Consider the following 20,912-nt stretch of genomic DNA (forward strand, 5'->3'; position numbering starts at 1 on the left):
GAAAGCTAGCGCGGTACTGAACGAAATTTTATTAATATTTCGTTGTAAAAGCTACACGAAAGATCGTAGCAGCTCGTAGCGTTTGGGAAAGTCCGCGACACATTGATCGAGTTTTCATTGGAACTTGTTCGTTTATGGGAATTTTATTTTATTAGTCTTCTACGTGTGTAATAAAATTGTGTTGATGGCTGTTTGTGTTAAGTGGGATGATAAATTAGGAGGATTAATGATGTAACTATCGATTAACAGCTTATAATTATTATCATAGAAGAAGATAACTTGAAATATGTAATAGTCATATCTGTTTTGAGATTAGGAAACCAAGTTCCTATGTAAGAAGTTAATAATGGTTATGAATATTATGAATGCATTTTTATAACAGTCCTTTTGGTATATCGTGCATAATTTGTATTATTCGTAATAAATGTTTCTCTTGCTGCGTTTTTATGCATATGTAAGGTATCAAGCTGGTTTAATCTCAAGTTTGGTTTAAGTTTAAATTTTAAATAAAGTTTTAAATAAATAGTCAAATTATTACAGATAGATAACTTTGGTAATTATTTAAAGTTTGTGACGATTACTGATTTACTTAGGTAAATATGATAATATGTACACAGAAATAAAAAGTGACTTAATGCCTGAAGGATTTTCTGCATGTTCAATCTTATGGCAGTCAGATAGGGAAATCCGGGATGACTCCAGAAAATAGGGATTTTCCAGGATTCTTGCAAAATGGACGGAATTGTGCAAAATTGTACATGTGTTCTAAGTATACCGAATTGCTGTTCCCCCAAATATTCAGCTACAGACCCTAAAATACTGATGGATTGTAAAACAAGTTTTATTACGAGTATTACAACCTATTTTATAGATCGATGCTTCCAAATTGAATATGTGTCGGAAATGTAAACGCTGGCTTAGCCTTGCAGAGTCATCGCCAATAAATATGGGAATGGAGTTCGAAATATTTGACTGTATTGTATGTGAAAGTAATACATCATCTATTCAAATTCTTCTATCAAGGCGACCGCCGTTCCTATTACAGGACATCGATCTACGTGATCGGACTAAGAAGTCTGTGGCCCTAAGGACGGTGTAGGACGAACACTGGTATTATGACCATAATTTTTGATATACCTATCAAATGATAATATTTCTACAAATAGTTACGGCCTACGCATTCACAATTATCATAATGATCCAGGTTATCATTATTCGGACATGTCCAAAGTTTATTGAAAAATACCGGAAAACAAGCAAAAAAGCAGTCACGAGTAGGTGGAATAGACTAACTTCAAACAGCTGACTTTAGGTAGAACTCCTGATCTATCTGTGGTCAGTCATCGGCATATTGCAGATAAAGGAGGTAATAAAATAACTTTAAAATGCAGATATACAGGAGTATATCTGCATTTTACATAGGAATGTACCTTATTAGTCTTTTTTTATGAAATTAATGTACTTATCCAAACAGGACGCAGTCCACCTGAATCTAGTCTTACCGTGGGTAGGTTACAGATGATCATGGGCGGCTGTAGCCACTTACCATTACGTGGTCTGTTTGCACGTTTACTACATTAATATTATAAAAAGGCAGAAATAAGTGTGGGAGATGTACTCACAGTCGAAATATTGAGATTCTAAAGCAAAAGATGAGTAAAGATTGTACCAAAAATAGACTATGGCGCCCCCGGACTTGAACTACTACTTTAGCTGTAAAACGTTTGAAGATTTCCCCTTCATTACAAAAGCTACAAGCACTATGGCAACCCTAGTACCGCGTGTTTATAATATCGGCCCTTTATCCATACTAATGCGGTTAACGCGGCGTGACATTGATTCCGTGCGATACCGAGCTTCATGTCGGCCGACTTTTTATAAAGGATCACCGGACAGTTATAATGGAACACTTTTAAAAATATTGTTACGTAATGAAGTTTTGAACCACGGGCCATTAATTAGAACAGACAGACGATGATAAAAATCATGCACGTTAGGTCCGCAAGCAGTTAATCTGACTTTAAGTGTTCTTTGCTGTTAGACATAGACAATTAGATAACTGTGACATTTGAAAGGTAGAAACGACTCTTGGTTCGACCGGGTAGGAAACTAGGAGCCACCAACACACCTAAGTATTTCTACCGTGAAGCAATTCTTGCGTTTTTGTGGTAGGATGTAGATTCCGTCTTACATATGAGGGGAACATATTCAGTCTTAATAATGATTAGTAGCACATTTATCTTCGACTTCAGATAGAACTTGGTACTTGTATATGGACATGGTCACGGATATCCATGGGCAACAGTGACCATTTACCTACCATGAAGGAGACTGTACGCTCGTATGCTACGTATTTTAACTTGCTGGGTTGAACATGTTTGTAACTTTCATTTATTTTTTATCTCGTTACAAATTTTGCTATGTAACGGAAGCTCATAATAAAATATCTACTTATATACAAAATAATTATATAATTCCCTTAACATCCAAGACAGATTTTTTTATATTAATTTTATGACTCATTAACACAAAGTTAACGTGTCTGTCACTCTAAAATTACATCGTAATTAAAATTTTAACTTATTATTTATATAAGTAATCTAAGGGATTAATGATCATGATGAAATTCAAATTATAGAAGCGCAAACAAAGGGATAGGTTGGATTTTCAATCAAATTATATAAACAAGGCCCCAACCTCCCTCTATATTTGAGCCAATCTATTGCTTTGTACCCATATGAACCCAATTGTACTTCACTGCATAGTCTCTTCAATGATAATGTTGACATGTAGTACACCGCCAGTCGTCAGCCTTGTGTCACGTATATTCAGAGCTAAAAACCTCGAATTCAAATAATTTAAAACAATATCCAACCTACTTATAGCGCCCCCTACCGGTAAATGTCATTATCGTTTTTCGTGCAGCCTGTGTACATTTATGATTTTTCAAAATAAGAAATAAAATAAGTAATTTATAGTAAAAATTGTTAATTTATAACAAATATTTCAATTAATAATTTATAAAAGACGTAGGTGTGATATATTGTGCAGAAAAGTTACAATGGAAAATAAAGAATTTTGACGAAATTATTCTGAAGACTTGTACTAGGCGGCCATTACGAATGCCGTCGCAAATTGAAAATGTATTATTTTCATTTATTAAAGATAAGATGATAATCTTATATATTCATGAGGAATGACAAGGTAAATTTTTACATATATATTTTTCCAAGCAAAGGATTTTTAGATTACCATATTGTTCTGTAGCAAGGAATTTGACGTCTTATGTTCATTAACTAAGCTTGTCACCTATTTAGGTGATCTCGCTTATTTAAATCCTTATATAAATCTCGCTTATATAAAGCTATGAACATAGAAATAGGGTGCTATTTAGCCCATTATTTGCATGGGTACTAACCCGTTTATACTGAGTATTTACTCACATAAAAGAATCTACTATTGAGTAGAATATTCCTAAAGGGTATTCACCCGTTCAAATAAGGTTATGACCCTTACATATTGGATATTTACCTACATTACAAGAAATAGGGTGCTATTTAGCCCCGTTCATGGGTACTAACCTGTTTATATTGAGTATTTACTCACATAAAATAATCTACTATTGAGTAGAATATACCTAATGGATATTCATCCGTTCAAATAAGGGACCCTTACATATTGGATATTTACCTATATAACAACTATAACAAGATACTACTATTAAGTAGACGGATACAACAGATATTCACCCATTCTAATAGGGTATTATGTCCTTCACATTGGGTAAATAACCCATATAACAAAATACTAATAATCAGTAGATAGACACAACTATTACCATCGAGTGGGTGTAATGATTTTAATGAATGAACATTTTATTGAAGAATCATTCAGATTAATAATGTACATGATACAGGATATAGAGATGACAATTTATATCCTTTTGTAATACTCTAGAAGAACCTAAATTTGGTTTAACCATTCATAAGAATTTGGTATCTAGGTAGATCAGCATATTAAAGAGTAATTTACTAAAGGAACTATCCATCTATCTAGATGGTGATAGATAGACTAAAGGAAAAAATAGTTTAAAGGAAGAACACTAGCCTCTAGGAAACTGTGGGACGGATAACACATGATTAGACTTTAAAAGTTGCACAAGTCGCAGTTACTATTGTAGCTGTAAAGAGTCAAAAGCCATGCCACATCAGGCGAATGCTTACTGCTCTCGAGCATTTGACATGATTGTTTCTTAATAATTTTAAATTATTTGCCTTTATAAAGATAATTTGCTATCAATTATCTTATTACTGGTGCTGGTCATTTATTATGTATAATAAATAATAAGAAGAAATTTCATAGTACAAGTACTGGAACAAATAATCAGCAAAATGGTTTAAGAAACAATGATTGTTCAATTCATATATATATAGTACAATATTTTATAATAACAAATATAACGAAGATATTTACACTTCATCCTATGATAAACTTCATCCAAAAGTTTGAGATACTCATACCAAATAGGGTCATTATCTGACTTACAACAAGCCTCATGCACAAATACCTGTGTCACAGAAAGGCTTGATCGAAGTTTCCTTTGGAATAAATCTTCAATCACAACAGATTTTTAGGTGAGTGGTTAATAATGTGGTCGATTATAATTATAATTTTAAAGACCAGTTGTAACAAATAACTATTGACCCAAGCTTTGCAAGTGGTTAGCTTTAAGAGTATTTGTATAAACACTTAAACTCATTATTCTCAAGGAATGAAGATTTTGTCTAAATATACTCGGTATGTATGTAGAAAGACTTCTCACATCAGTGGTAACATATTGTTTACTCTTAACCAATTTTTTACAATATTTTTACTTTACCAACACCTGATGATGGTGATGTTGGTTTATATTGAATATCTTGGTCTTAATCTTGAGCTTTAAATAAAGCCTGGCATTCCACTCACTACTTACTATTGTTTTCAAGAATGCATATTTGGATACTAATTCATGATTACCTTAAACAGTGTTTACATGTCTATGGTTAAATGGAAATTATATGCATTTCAAGTTCTTTCCTTTGGTTTGAGCAGAACACTATATTTATGTTAATACTAACCTTTTAAACATATACAAGACCATACATAAGTGATTAAGATCTAGGGACATTGTGTCAGTTATATATTTATATAACATAGTTCCTATTTGAAATGTCATAATAATGGACAAGGAACAATAACGACACTTAGTAATTTAGGATCATAGGCATAACAAGCTATATCATTCTTTAGGATTTAATGGTTACTTAAAAGATAGTTCGATAATTGGAAATAATACAACTGTTAAGGTTGTTCATTGTATTATACAAGCAATAAATAAATAAAAAATCAAATTGCTTTACCATTAGATAAAAGATTAAAAATCAACACAAGGGTGAAATAAAAAAAAAAAAATAAAAAAATATATATAACAATAATATTAAAAAATAATAAATGCAAAGATATGTATATATATATATATATATATAACAATTTTAATAATGTTTATCAAAATACTATCCCTCTTACAGATAGATATAATTACAGGTGGTAGTTGTCATATTATTTTTATTATCGGGACACAATCAGTTATGTAACATATGGTCATTATTCTCGGTATTTTTGTTATTTGATTTAAATAACAAATCCGATCAACTATTTAAAGTTAAATGCAGCGTTACTTGTGCTTAAAGATATTTTTTCAATAATCATCTTCAACACGGTGAAACCCTAATACGTGTAGGCAACTCCACAGTTATTTCATATAGAAACAGCATGGTGTTTAATACCCACATTTAACCGTAATATCAAGGCACATATTGGATTTATTGAATACCCAAAAAATGTTTTTATTTCCCTAATACATTCAATAATTTCAGAATGAATTTGCTATCACTAAATCAAGATTATACATTGCTAATTAACACTTTGAAGGTTTTTAAATAGATTTATTTACTAGGAAACCTACAAGAAGTATGACTTACATGTCATGACTAAGGTTTATACTATTTAAATGGAAATATTCATTTTATTTCTAATAAAATAATTGTTGTTAAAGATTATCTCTGAACGGTTGGGGAGTTTGTGGTAGTACCAGACTGGTCCAGACAGTCCTAAAAAATAGTGTTAAAAAATAATAATAATAATAATAATAAGGGGTGCATGTCGGGCAACCTCCACGAGTGTCCGTGTATACGGACCGGTGCACCCTGGGCGGCGCGGCCAGCAGCAATTGTTGTTGGCGGCCGGCAAATAGCCCGACCCCAATCCCCACGTGTGCAGGTACCGTGCCGATGGATGCGTATCTGAGGGGGTGCTCAGTTCCAAACGGTCCCTCTCCGATACCTGGCGACCTCGGAGAGTAACTAGCCTTACCCCGGCAAGCGGGGCTCTGCCGGGATGGACATTGTATTTCCCTAGCTAAATCCCTGGCCCCCTTAGTGGGGCCGACTATGAGTATGAATAAAAATAAAATAAAACATAAATATAATTTGCGATCGTTATCTTATACTAATACTCAGCGAAATATAGAGACACATATTGATGAACATGAGCCTGGAAATATGGAAGACATAGGATCATTATCACCGACATTATCTTCCAGAAAATCGTGGTCGATAAATACCTCTCCAGTTTCTTCCTCTCAATCTTCATTACTTTCAAATAGTAGTATGCTGCTAGAAGATGTTGTGCAGGAGACCGGCTTGGTTACTGAACCGGCACCCATCCCTAGTAAAACGGTTAAGCGCAATAAATGGAGTATAGACATGAACGAATACATTTTGCGTACTTACCTTGAGCTTACCAAATTAGAGACTCTTAAAACACCTTACCTCCCTATACTTCATGAGAAATTTTTAGCCAAATTTCCACAGATGCAGGTCAGCCGTCAGAGAATTGGAGATCAAAGACGGGCAATCTTACGAAATAAATTAATTTCACAGCAGGATATAGATAGAATACATAGAGAAGTTGAAGAAACTTTACAATTAGGAAAATCACAAACAAGTACATCAGTTGTTTGTCCATTAGTTGCATCAGGAAAACGTATGAAATGGGATAATGAACTAAATGAAGCTATAATACGTTCTTATTTTAAAGTAACAAAATTAGAAACAAACATGACAATGTACAGAACGACTTTACATCAAGATTTCATCTCCACATTTCCACATTTATCACATATATCAATACAAAGAATAGCTGACCAACGTAGAGTTATTATAAACAATAAATTAATATCTGAAGAACGAATCTCTGAAATAAAACGAGAAATTGCTGCTGAAATCGAATTTACACCCAATGATACTGTAGGACAATACGAAAATATTAGTGCTCAATTTGAAAACGACAACTTTGAAATAGATACCAGAATACACTCACATGACAACGAAGCCACTAACATTTTTATTCAAACAAATGATAATAACGTATCAAATAATATTGAAACAGATATTGAGATAGAAAATACTTTCCAAGAAACTCTGAAGTACTATACTAATACTAATCCAACTGAAAGAAACTATATTCCGAAACAAAAATCTTCAAGGAGACTGAGCAAAATTGTACATTACATTAACACTATTTTGTTACCAAAACATTTAAAAGTAGACATTGATTTTAAAACTCTACAAACTATTATATATTGTGCTGCATGGACAGCAGCAAAAATAAATGGAGCTAGGATATATATACTACCCAGAGAAAATTCATACTTAAACTCATTGAAACATAAACCAAAATGGATGACTAGATTAGAGAGAAGAGTGACAGATCTAAGAATTAAAATCGGTAGATTAACACAATATACATTAGGAAATAGGAGTAATAAATTACAAAAGCAAGTAAGTAAAATCATAGAGCAATACAAAATACACACAATTCATGAAGAGCCTAACTCCCAGATATCTCATTTTCTTGATACTCTGAAACAAAAATTGGTAGTAATTAGTAGTCGATTAAAGCGTTACAAAGCATGCACCTTACGAAAAACACAAAATAAACAATTTATCTCAAATGAAAAGCAATTTTATAGATCTCTTAAAAATACTAGTACTACTCAGGCTAATAAAACTAACATACCGACACATACCTTGTCTACAGCAAACGAACTTCATAAATTTTGGAGTACAATATGGGAAAATCCTTCTACCCATAATGATAAAGCAGAATGGATTAAAAAAGAAGAATATCATAAAGCATCAATGCCAGAAATGATCTTTCAAAAAATATCAGTAGATACACTTAAAACTTCAATAAATAAGTTACAGAATTGGAAAGCGCCAGGATCAGATTTTATTCACAATTTTTGGTACAAAGCATTTACATACATACATCCATATCTTTTGACTCATATAAATAATTTTATTGAAAACCCAAACTTAGTGCCAGAATACATTACAGCAGGAATTACTTACATGTTACCGAAGGACAACGATCACCAAAACCCAGCAAATTATAGGCCAATCACTTGCCTCCAAACAATTTATAAGATAATTACTTCTTGCCTGGCTCAATGCATTTATGAACATATAGATAGAAACCAAATTTTAGCAGAGGAACAGAAAGGATGTAGAAAACGAAGCCAGGGTTGTAAAGAACAGTTAACAATTGACTCAGTAATAATGAAAGAGGTTCAACATAAAAAGAAAGATCTTTATACAATGTACATCGATTACCAAAAGGCGTTCGATTCGGTCCCTCATTCGTGGTTAATTCAAGTCCTTAACTTATACAAAGTACATCCACTAATTACCAACTTTTTAAAATCTATAATGTCTAACTGGCTCACACGATTACGTTTAACATCATCTAATAACATGATCGACACAGACTGCATAAGAATCCGACGAGGAATATTCCAAGGTGACGCTCTTAGCCCCTTGTGGTTCTGTTTAGCGTTGAACCCACTATCCAACATTTTAAACTCCACAGATACAGGATATATTTTACATTATTGCGACAATGAAGATAATGTAGTAAGCGTCCCACAAGAGCAAAAAAAAGTACTCAATCACTTACTTTACATGGACGACATAAAACTCTACGCGAATACACAGGATGAATTAAACAGCTTAGCTCATTTAACTGAAATGTTCTCACAAGACATTTGCATGCAATTCGGTGTCGATAAGTGCAAAGTTAACTCTATTGTGGCAGGAAATTTACATAAACACTCTTATCAAATGCAGACAGGTGAACAAATAGACTCAATAGATGAAGAAAATGCTTATAAATACCTAGGATATTATCAATCTAAATACCTACATAACAAAGAAATAAAGACTACACTAACCAAACAATTTAAATACCGCGTTACTTCGATTCTTAAATCCGAATTAAATGCTATCAATATCACTAAAGCCGTAAATACATTTGCTATACCCATACTCACATACTCTTTTGGAATAATCAGTTGGACCCAAACAGAGCTAAAAAATCTTCAGCGCATAATAAACACATCATTAACTAAGTATAGGAAACACCATCCTAGATCTTGTGTACAGAGAATGACACTACCTCGAATTGAGGGCGGTAGGGGATTCGTAGACATAGTTAATTTGCACAATAAACAAATACAAAATCTTCGAACATTCTTCCACACACACGCCACTACATCAATTTTACATAAAGCTATAACACAAAACGATAAAAAATTAACACCTCTAAATTTATATAATATAGAATCGCAGAAAAATGAAATGCAGGTTGATAGACAAAGCAAGATTTTGGAATGGACCCGTAAATCGTTGCATGGAAGGCACCGCCAAGACCTCTGTCTACCTAACGTCGATAAGGTTGCATCGAACGAATGGCTCAGACGTGGTCAGCTCTTTCCAGAGACAGAAGGGTTTATAATAGCAATCCAAGATCAGGTAATAGAAACGCGTAACTACCAGAAACATATTATGAAAACACCCATCCCCACCGACATGTGCAGACGATGTCACAGTTCATCCGAAACGATCCAACATATCACTGGCGCATGCAAAGCAATAGTGCAAACAGATTATAAATATCGCCATGATCAGGTTGCTAAAATTATACACCAAAAGCTTGCACAGAAATACAACTTATTAACACAACCCATCAAACCCTACTATGATTACAATCCTGAAATAGTTTTAGAAAATAAGAGATACAAAATGTACTTTGATAGAGCTATACTAACTGACAAAACGATACATTACAATAGACCAGACATATGTATTCTAGACAAGCATAATAAAACAGGTTATTTAATTGATATTGCAGTTCCTAATTCACACAATTTACAGAGCACTATAGCAGAAAAACTTTCCAAATATACAGAGCTAAAAGATGAAATAACCAGAATGTGGCAACTGAGAAAAGCTGTAGTTGTTCCAATTGTAATTTCTACAACTGGTGTAGTGCCAGTAAACTTAAAACTATCTCTTCAAACACTAGATTTGCCATTATATATCAGCAGTAATTTACAAAAAGCTATAATTTTGAATACATGTAGAATAGTAAGAAAATTTTTGCAATTAGAATAATAATAGTACTGACATTTAATTAACGACGCTCCCTTTAACATTCACTTGGTTTTGGCCCGTGAACGTTAAAAACCACCGGGTTTATAAACCCGAGCTCTTTGAAGAAAATAAATAATAATAATAATAATAAATAAATAAACCTTTCATTTTGGAAGGGTTGTTTTTTGGGTCTCATATGAATTTAAAAAAAAAAAAAAGATCTAAATCCATTTGTTTTTCGTCAACGCTTTACCCTGTATGTTACTCGCTTCCTCGAGGAGCGTTTCGTTTCTATACACGAATCTCAAGATTTTGTTGCTCTACAAGCAATGTTAGACGCAATAATGAAAACGTGATGCTGGTGCTTATAATATTTTGGCCTAAACAGTGTAAATAACTAGATCTATCTGTAGACTGGTTACAATATTCTTTTCAATTTGATATATATATATCTAGAATTATTTTTGTTCTTAAAATGCATATTTAGGTTTTCTATCCTCCATATCCCAAGTATGCTATTACTTGGGATAGTTACATCTGATGTATAAATATTTTTAGCGAGTTAAGTGTAAAATATTATATATTATTTAATGGAGATGAAGAAAAAATACTATTTACTTTTTTTTTGGTTATTGTAATTACTCATATAGTAAAAAGAAAAAAAAAAGAAAAAAAACAATAATAATATATAAGTAATATATATATAAGTAATATATAAAAACAATAGATATCGTATATATTATGACGTTCACTTGGTGTAAGCCCGTGAATGCCATTATTACTACCGATTCGCCTACATCTGAGTCGAGACTTCTAAAAAGTATACATAAACATAATAATAACATTATTGTATATTAACCAAATTGCTTGGCGGAAGATATTGTATATTAAATTGCCACATGAATTTAAACCTTACTATAACCAGTGTTCAAACAATCTAGTATTACCATTATTTCATAGTAATCATAGTATTTGTCCAGCACATCCTTAATAAAATTACCTAGATAGGCCTAGTAACACTTGAGAGTTACAAGAATAAGTTTATTTCCTTTATGTAATCTTATAATACAGTGACCTCCCAGACGACAGTTTCTAGATTTTATCAACCACGGAGGATGATGGCATTGATATATCATTTTTTACAATACATACCATTAGAGAGCACGCATTACCACGCTGCTACGCTGACGTCTAAACATATGAGTGTCAGTTAAGACCCTCTTAGAAGGATAGCTGAATGGATCAGATCTAAGTTCAATTTTGTAGTAGAGACGTTACATCAAACGTATACTTGATAACTGTAATTAATATTTAAATAGATATATTAAATTAGGAATTTTAAAAATAATAGGATTTAAATGTTTTTGTATTTTGTTTAATAGGCTCGTTATTTTACAAATCTCTAAACATCTACATGTCAACATTATCATTGAAGAGACTATGCAGTGAAGTACAATTAGAAATTAAACGAACTTACCTAAGTGAAGTTCCAATTTCAATTGTACGAACTGCATAGTCTCGAAATGATATTATAACCCACCCACCCATACTTATATACGATAAGTATTACCCATAATATCATCTATGTTGTAAAATAATCGAGCTAATGAACTTACATCTTGACCCCAGGATCTCTAAACTTAATGACATTTACCGGTAGGGGGCGCTATAAGTAGGTTGGATATTGTTTTAAATTATTTGAATTCGAGGTTTTTAGCTCTGAATATACGTGACACAAGGCTGACGACTGGCGGTGTACTACATGTCAACATTATCATTTCGAGACTATGCAGTTCGTACAATTGAAATTGGAACTTCACTTAGGTAAGTTCGTTTAATTTCTAATTATTTATCAATTAAATGGTAACACTATTTTATTTTTATTTCCAAAACTGTATCTAGGTATTACATGAAGTCATAAAATACTTCTTATAGCTATTTTAATGTCATATGTTAAAAGTGTGTGAAAAGTAAATTAACAAACGTGTATTTACGCTTTTCTCTGAAGAATAATTCATAATGTATGGTGAACAAATAATACATATCTATCACAGGCCACGGCCTAGCACTATAAAAAACTGCGCGGAATATTCACGCTGTATAATAAAGTGAATAAAGAATTTTACTTAAATAAAAAATACTACATAGATAAGTTATCCATAATAATTGTGACGTCAAACGGATATCCGTATAACAATTTTATCGGCTGTATTTTTGGCAAAAGCGCACATTCAAAAGAAAGATAAACACGAGCGATGCGCAAACAGTCGTAAACAATAAAACTCATGTCCAACACAAACAACGCCGCGATCGATGTTTATAGCATCCATTGTTGATGTAGCTCTCACAATGATGGAATCATCAAAACTATAAATCAACTCAGTGTCGGAGATTGAATTGGCCGACTTGGGAATCGGATTGGCCAAAAAAATAAAAGATTTTCCTATAAGAGTGTATAGTCCGCGCTAAACTGCTAGTCCACTCTGAATATAGAAATGAATCGCGTCGCCATAGCAAATTGTATGAGTAGTCATGTTCGCAACAACTTCAGAGCGGTCTAGCAGTTTGGCGTGGACTTACTTGCATTTATAAACTTATGCCGCCCCCTAGATAATATCGACAAAGCCTAGGTCGGCAAAATATTTTCCTGTAGAAAATGTAAATTATATAATGCAAAACCTAGATTTTTATTTTCAAGTAGACGAACTAACAACTACAGTAGTACATGGTATGAGTTTGTGGCGAGAATAACGGTATGCACCATGTACCCTAGTAGTATAGTATTTGTACCAATGAAAAAAACTTAGTTAATATAAAATATAAAATTATCACGACCCAATGCTTTTCCACAAAAAAGTGTACATAAAAACGCTTCATTCTTTGTTCCTGATATGTAATAAAAAGTGAAATAAAACTCAAAATAACACTTAATCATACATTTATTTGTGGCGTTTATATCTAAGCACGTTTATTTTAAATCGGAAAATACATGTCTATATTCTTATGATTCTAATAGTTTATTTACTAAAAACAAAAGACTTTTTACTTTTTTCTTCATCAAACATTTGTGTATTAGTCTAAAAAAACAATTATAACAATGAAATGAAAAAATGTTGAACCTTTATTATGTACTAAAATGACAGTAGATTATAAATTCTAAAACTGTCAAATTTGAGGATCTGAATTATTTTAGATTTTTCTTCGTTTTAAATGTTCCTTAGTAATGCAATAAAATTATATTCAAGTATATATTTTATTTATATTGATCTTATATTAGAAATTAGAACTAACATTACACGGTATTTGTTATCTACTCGTGGATAATAATAAGATTAAATATGGTGTGATATTAATTTATTTTAGTAACCTTTTCGGCGATCAGTTTTATTTTTCATTTATACGACAGCATCCTATATAAAGTTTAGGAATGATGGAGTTTATCTCAAAGCCATTAACGTTTATTTTCACATTAAAATTATACCAAAATCAGTTTAGCTATTTCTAAGAGTAAGTTGCACAAAGCAATCGTACATAAATCATTTTGAAAACTAATTTAACTTTATCATGCAAATCATCCATTTATAATTCCTCTAAAACAAACTTTTTTATTTTTGTATGTAAAGATAACATTATCATAGATATACCCAAATTGTTCAAATATGAAAACATCGAAAAAACCAGTACACATCACTTACGCTAGAGTCACACAAATCACAATAACATCAGTTATTTATTACAAAGTAAACAGTAATACTTAAAACTAAATATATCAACTATTTAACCACAATAAACTGCATCACACTCAATACATAATTAAGGATTTATACATAAGAGTTTATCATATTACAAAAGTACTTGTTCTGCTCCCAATTTATTTGGGAACTGTGCAATATGAATATTCATATCCATATTGCATTTGGATGTAGCAGTATTTTTAGTAAAATACAATATAACAATATCAAACATTGAGACTATGAAAAAAATACTATCTTAGGAAAATGCATAATCTTTTACAGACGGTATTTTAAATTATATTTATTATATAACACAGTCATACATAGAACACAATTCAAGCATTTTTTCGTGTTTTAATTATCTGCAAAATTTTATTTGGCGTGCCGTAAGATGATATAAATGTACACCTTTTTATACTGTGTCAACCTTTTACAAAAAGTAAGGGTAAAATTCCAGTATTTTCGTTGCCTTTTACTAAGACATACATACATCGAAATCAGGTGCATATATAAAAAAGAGCCAGTTTCTCCCAAAGTAAAATATTGCAGACAATAAAACAACCCTCGATAAACAAGAACTTATTCAACGATAGGTATATTTATTAGTGTAATCTCAATTAATAAAGACATTATTATGACCTCGAATGATACTGAAAATAATACAAATTATACATACCACAATACTCTATCATGAATGGACAATGAAATATTTGATTTAAACTGTAATCCTACGACATTAGTGGATTTTGGTCCTGTACTCAAAATGTCATTACTAAAAGTGCTACAAAACGAAAAAATACTATAATGGCGCACCAGTTCCTGAATAGCTTTATGTATTCACATCAGTAACATGATAACTTCCCAATTAAGTATTCGGTTATGTATGATCATGATAATCTATGTATGCTACAAGGGTGATAATTAACACAAAAACATAGGAAAAAATGCTTGTGGTGGACATACTTTTCAAAGAATAAGGGATAAGACCATAATCCATGGTGGATGCTAGCCACACGTGGGTTGAAAGAACTTTTTGTTAACAAACTCAGATATGTAGGCCACATTTTCCTTTCTAATATGCCATCCAAGCAATACTTTCTAATATGGACATAGCTTCGATCAATCAAAGATACGCGCTTTGGACCCAGACTCCACTATGGAAATCCAAAATTGTACTCATTTATGAATATGTACAACAAATTACAGGGTATAAGCACCAATTTATTGATTTTTATGACTCTTCACTACAGAATGTATTGTGACATGCAGGAATATTTTATTAATATAACATGCTTTGTAATCTCCTTATTCTATTTGCTTCAACTAAAATGTCTCCACTATAAAGACGGTCAAAAAAGCGAATCATTCAGTCCAAATATAAAACAGTCAAATGCTTATACCTATTTATAGTTAGTACTGATAGTTAGTTCATACTACAGTAGTTTTCCTACTTGATATAAGTGTCTAAAGTAGAGGGTATTTTACTTTTTTGTATTAAATGTGGTAGAACTTTTTGATAGGACTGCCGTGGCATCAATGTGATAGTATTGATAAGATATACTTATATGAGACATTTAAATGTAGTCCTCAGATAAAGGAATGCATTTGAGACCAACCAAAATGAATACATGCATGAATATTTGAGATTGATTACCGATATCCAATGATTACAATGACCACATCATATTAGGTGATATAGGTATACATGTGTTTGGATCACTCACCACAAATATGTAGTAATTACATCAATCATACATTTGCCTGATTCTGACCTCAAAACTAAATCAAAATGGATCATAAATAATTATGTATTACCGCACCATCCAAATCACATTCTACCACATTATTTTATGTTATGTCACTTTACTATGGAATAACTACTATTATAAAGTCATAATAAATATGTGTGGTTAAGCTTTTACAGTCGATCACTACTTATATAGTGTAGGTTTAACTATATAAAACTCTGAAACTTTTCCTTTAATGTGCTAACAGTACACAACTAACGACAGACAATAATGTATGATTATTGAATATATGGAGGAATATTATCAATTTACCAAACATAAAGTAGCGTTCACAGTAAACAGTGGCTGAATATAGAATGGATGAAATTTGTAGTTGAATCGATCACATCTGCGGTAGGAACTCGATGGGTGTCGCGAATTTGAAGTCTTCAGGGAACAGTTTTGCAGCGAACGGATACATGAGCTTGTAGGACTGCCTGATGGTAACGTCAGCCACGCCGGCGATGTCGCCGATGTCCTTTTGACTGCGCTTGTCTTCCGACGCCTAGAATTATATAGGATGTTTAAGAACCTACTTATTGAGTAATATGATTAATGCCCGATACTGATAAAAAAACAATGATTCCAATGCCTAGTAAACAAAAAATGTTAAATCAATCAATCAATCTTGGGCACGAGACGCATAATCCATGAGTACACTAAAACAAGTGGCACATGCACAATTCTATTAATGAAAACTTTACTCACTTGAGAAGCCATATAAATAGCTGCAGCTGCCACCGAGATGGGACTCCTTCCTGATACAATATCCAATTCCCCTGCTTTTCTGGCTATATGAGTCGCAGCTCTCTGTACGCTGTTAGGCAGTCCAAGGTTCGAGCAGAACCGAGACATGAAGTCAGCTGTTGTGATCAGATCCACTGATGTCTCCAATGCCTTAAGGATTAGCTTGAAACACCTTCCAATCTCCTTCTTACTGATCTTGCTGACTGCACAGATCTCCTTGAATGTACGCGGCACGCCTTCCTGGCGACACGCGATGTAAAGACATGCAGAGGCGATGGCATCGTTAGCTCTGCCCTTCAAGTTTTTGCCGTCATGCACCTGTAATTACAATGTTATGAATGTACTTGTATGTCAAGACCCACTTGACTTGACTTGACAGAGATGCCAATGATCAGTGACAAATAAGTAAATTAAACGCAAAAACTTCTTATAAGTAATTAGATCGGCATATTTTGAATTTTGGTGCATATATTGCTCCTTTTTAGTGCATATTTGCATGCTCATGCTCAATGAGATAGTGCATATAATCTGATGTCTAATAATCACGAAGCATTTATTTCAATATTTTACAAACATGAAGACATACCTGTTTGAACAAATTATTAGCTCTGTCAATGATAGTTTTGGGTAGGTTGATGCGGTCAGCCATTGTATTGATTTCTCGGAATGCATTAATAAGAGCTCTGTCAGTACTGCTGATATTCCTCCTGTTTTGGTACTTGGAGACTCCGAAGCTGTCAAAGGAGGCATCTCCTCGCCCTGGTCCAATAATCGTGGATAGATCTCCACCAGAAAGCAATGGGTTCTCGGGACCACCAACACGAGATGGATCCACCCCAGATTTCTCATTGCTGAACGTACGCCACTCTGAACCTACGTCAATAACTCTGAAAAGAATGTATAAATATTATGAACTCTCTTCATGTATGACAAATAGTTATTTAGTTCGTTTTGATCTAAGGTCAATAAATCTATGCTAATGACAGTTTACTATATCTGCAATGTTATTCATTAGTAAGCATTGGATACTCTTAGATACCAACATGTGTCGAATAATTACTGCTGTTCATGAATGTCTGTAATCCAAATTACCTAGCCACTGTCCATCAATTTCCTCAATCGCAATCTCATCAATAGTCTACATAAATGTAATTATTGATGCTATTAATTATATTTCTTATCAATTACTCTTACTTTATATGCAATTCCACTCTTACACAGTAGTATTGGTCACAGAATAGAAATCGACGAAACGTCAAGTTAAAGTTACAACAAGACAATTGCAAGACGTTCAGCCTTCGACCTGCTTCGCGTGATGTTCAATGTTTCGCAAATTGTAACGAAATAGATCAAATACCTGTCGCCGACCACGAGCCCGCATTCAGAACATATCATGTCCCCAGCCCTGTAGTCCTCGATAAGCGGCGCGTCGGGGTGAGCATAGCACACCACTTTATTCGCCTCCGATCTAAAACCACAAAGGAAAGTGAATCAAAACTCCCCAGTAGAAATCAATCGGGCCACCGCGAGACCGCAACACTTATAATCACCATGTCACCAACTTACGTAAAACAATATCACTTAATAACATTATTCGGCTGAACAACAAACAAGTAACTGCGATATAAACGAAACAGCAATAAAAATAAATCAGAAAAACAGACCTCGACGTGCTCGCCATGATTGTCAAGTCGCATAGATTATAGACGAATAATAAACAAACGATGTTACTTTTTAAATATAGCTTGCCATGAGAGCAATAGTAGTATTTATCATTGACACAAATAAATTATTAATAAGTAAAATAAACAAAGTATAATTATTTCAAAGAAATTTAAAGGAAAAGTACTTATTGCTTGTTTTTAGAATTATTGTTGAACCATGTTCGTATGCTTCAATATATTTCAAACAGATGGCGCTACATGTCACAAAAATCTAATCTATTTAGCCTTGCTCTGTACTTTCAGACATAGTTTTCAAGTTTCAAGTACTTACATTTAAGGTACGTTGCGCTCTCTAGTGCCTACCACTTAATATCTATCTCACTTTTATCCACAGTTTTTCGGCGTATCTAGATGTCTTTCTCATTCCGCTATGCCCCAGAACTTTAAGCGTGACTTATTTAATATAAGATTAAAGAATATCAGTACTGAATCGCTACATTACGTACATATTTTGATTATGTTTAAAACGATAAATGATTATCGATTACGTTATTTTCGCTTTCATACATAGGTATCTAATACTAATCATTAATCTACTTAAATTTCTGTAGGGGAGCTGTTCAATAGTAAATATTAAAATATGAATAAGAATTAATTTATAACAAAATTTTCATTGGATATGGCAAAAAATACTTAAATATTTGTTGTAAATTGATCAAAACGGGTAATTTATCCGCTAACACAAACATTCACTAATGACCTAACAAATGCCTAATTATGGCCTAATCCGGCCACTCAGGCAAAGATTGTCGAAGATTTCGTGTTCAGTATCGAGGGCAGTGGGTCATTGGTTACCTACGACGTTAAAGATTTTAACTTACTAACGCTAGCTTTGTTCGATTTTTACATTCCGCAAATAGCCACCTAAAGATTTCATTTGACGACGTAGTATAGTGGTCTACTATAAATAGTCTTTCGCGTTTGATCTCTGCTCAGGCAAACTTCTTAGTGATTAACTGAATAATTTATGAATATTGATGAATTTATGAATGTTGTTTTGAACTTTTATTTATATACCAGATATTTAGAAAACTTCGATAGCGTGATTCAGATTACTCGTGGCGCCATCTTTTGATTAGTAGCGGGGAGATCGCTACATCACCCCCTGCTCAGACCGGAGGTCGATATCTTCAGTGATCCGTATCCGTCTTCACGATGCACTGCAATGCACCTGATGAGCCGCTGAACGGATATTGAAGAGGTTGCCGTCCATCCAGGGAGTGAGGTTGCCACCATCGATGATGGTCAGAAGGGACGTGTTCTTTGTCTGAGTTCACCACTTTGGCAAAGTGAGATCTCCCGCCGGGCTAGGTGATCATGCCCGAGGAGCGGCCGTGCTGCGACAGTCTCAGTTCGGAACTTGTATATATATACCAGATATTTAGAAAACTTCGATAGCGTGTTTCAAAATACTCGTGGCGCCATCTCTTGATGAGTAGCGGGAAGTCGCTACAAAACTATTGTTCTATTTTTGTCTGTATGCTTATAAAACCCACGGTACAAGCAAGCGTGACATGAGTGTATGACTTGTATCAGCACTTATAGACAGCATTATTTGCACCCGACGGCGCAGCCACAAGGGGAAGATAATGTGTTTACCACCCTGTTTTTACCCGAATATGGGAGTGAATACATGTACGAGTATGTACCTATGTCTCGTTTTTGGCTCGCCTTGCTGCCCAAATGGCGTGATGAACAACATTATGTTAAAAACCTATAAGGTGTAGTTGTAGTGATAGTTCTACCATCGGTACTTTTTGTTTTGTTTACAAATTGAAATACATACCTACAGATCCTTTTTTTTTTTTGTCGAGGGGGAAACCTTCAAAAGGTACCCGACAACGTGGGAGCGACGCCGAGTTATGTGGGATTTTTACCGCACTAAAACCCCCCCGGTGGCCGTCCTCTGCGCTGCGTTGAGGGCTCCGGGATCTCCAAAGGAACGCAACCGGAGTCCTCTAAGCGCGTTGCCCCGTCGGGCTCCGCCCAGGTGAGCTTGACGCTCGCCACACCATCTGGTGTATACGACGGTATGCGACCACACATACCGTCGTCCTTCCCGGGGCCGCTGGCCGGGCGGTTCGAGCTCCCACTCTTGCCGCCCGCAACCCCGGAAGCCCCCTTTTAGTCGCCTCTTACGACAGGCAGGAGATACCGTAGCCCTATTCTAGTCCCGGAACTACAGGGACAATACCTACAGATCCTAGGAAAGCGTTTATTCCCTATATCAACAAATATTATCGTTCTTTTTGCCCTGATTTCCCCCGAGTATCTTAATCCATTTGATAGCGTCATATGCTTCACACATAAGAAAGATAAACATTTAAATTTATTATCTTGTATATAATGTACAATCCTTTTTTAAAGTCATATATAATGCGATAAACT

General features: G+C 33.8%; 1 protein-coding gene across 2 annotated transcripts; it reads right to left on the reverse strand.

Moving 5' to 3' along the window:
- Positions 1–13,453: 13,453 nt before the first annotated feature.
- On the reverse strand, positions 13,454–18,507 carry TfIIB (transcription factor IIB). 2 transcript variants are annotated; one of them, XM_073080220.1, is made up of 5 exons: positions 18,465–18,507; positions 18,158–18,268; positions 17,387–17,687; positions 16,762–17,118; positions 13,454–16,558 (listed from the first exon to the last, which is right to left on the reverse strand). In XM_073080220.1, the coding sequence occupies exons 1-5, from the start codon at positions 18,479–18,481 to the stop codon at positions 16,397–16,399; spliced, it is 948 nt and encodes a 315-aa protein (XP_072936321.1). In that variant the 5' UTR covers positions 18,482–18,507; the 3' UTR covers positions 13,454–16,396. The 2 variants fall into 2 exon arrangements, with proteins under 2 accessions (XP_072936321.1, XP_072936322.1); XM_073080221.1 differs by having other exon boundaries at positions 18,367–18,470.
- Between the last annotated feature and the right edge of the window lie 2,405 nt (positions 18,508–20,912).

The sequence above is a fragment of the Epargyreus clarus genome, unplaced genomic scaffold (genome assembly GCF_041222505.1).
Source record: "Epargyreus clarus isolate Ecla_fem2 unplaced genomic scaffold, WU_Ecla_fem_2.2 ptg000015l, whole genome shotgun sequence".
NCBI classification, from domain to species: domain Eukaryota; kingdom Metazoa; phylum Arthropoda; class Insecta; order Lepidoptera; family Hesperiidae; genus Epargyreus; species Epargyreus clarus.

Bases quoted from the DNA above. Each gene is read 5' to 3' on its own strand.
- TfIIB (XM_073080220.1), bottom strand. The intron at 17,688-18,157 runs GTATTTGATCTA...CATTCTTTTCAG, and splicing joins GGGCTCGTGGTCGGCGACAG to AGTTATTGACGTAGGTTCAG. The intron at 16,559-16,761 runs GTGAGTAAAGTT...ATATAATTCTAG, and splicing joins CTATTTATATGGCTTCTCAA to GCGTCGGAAGACAAGCGCAG.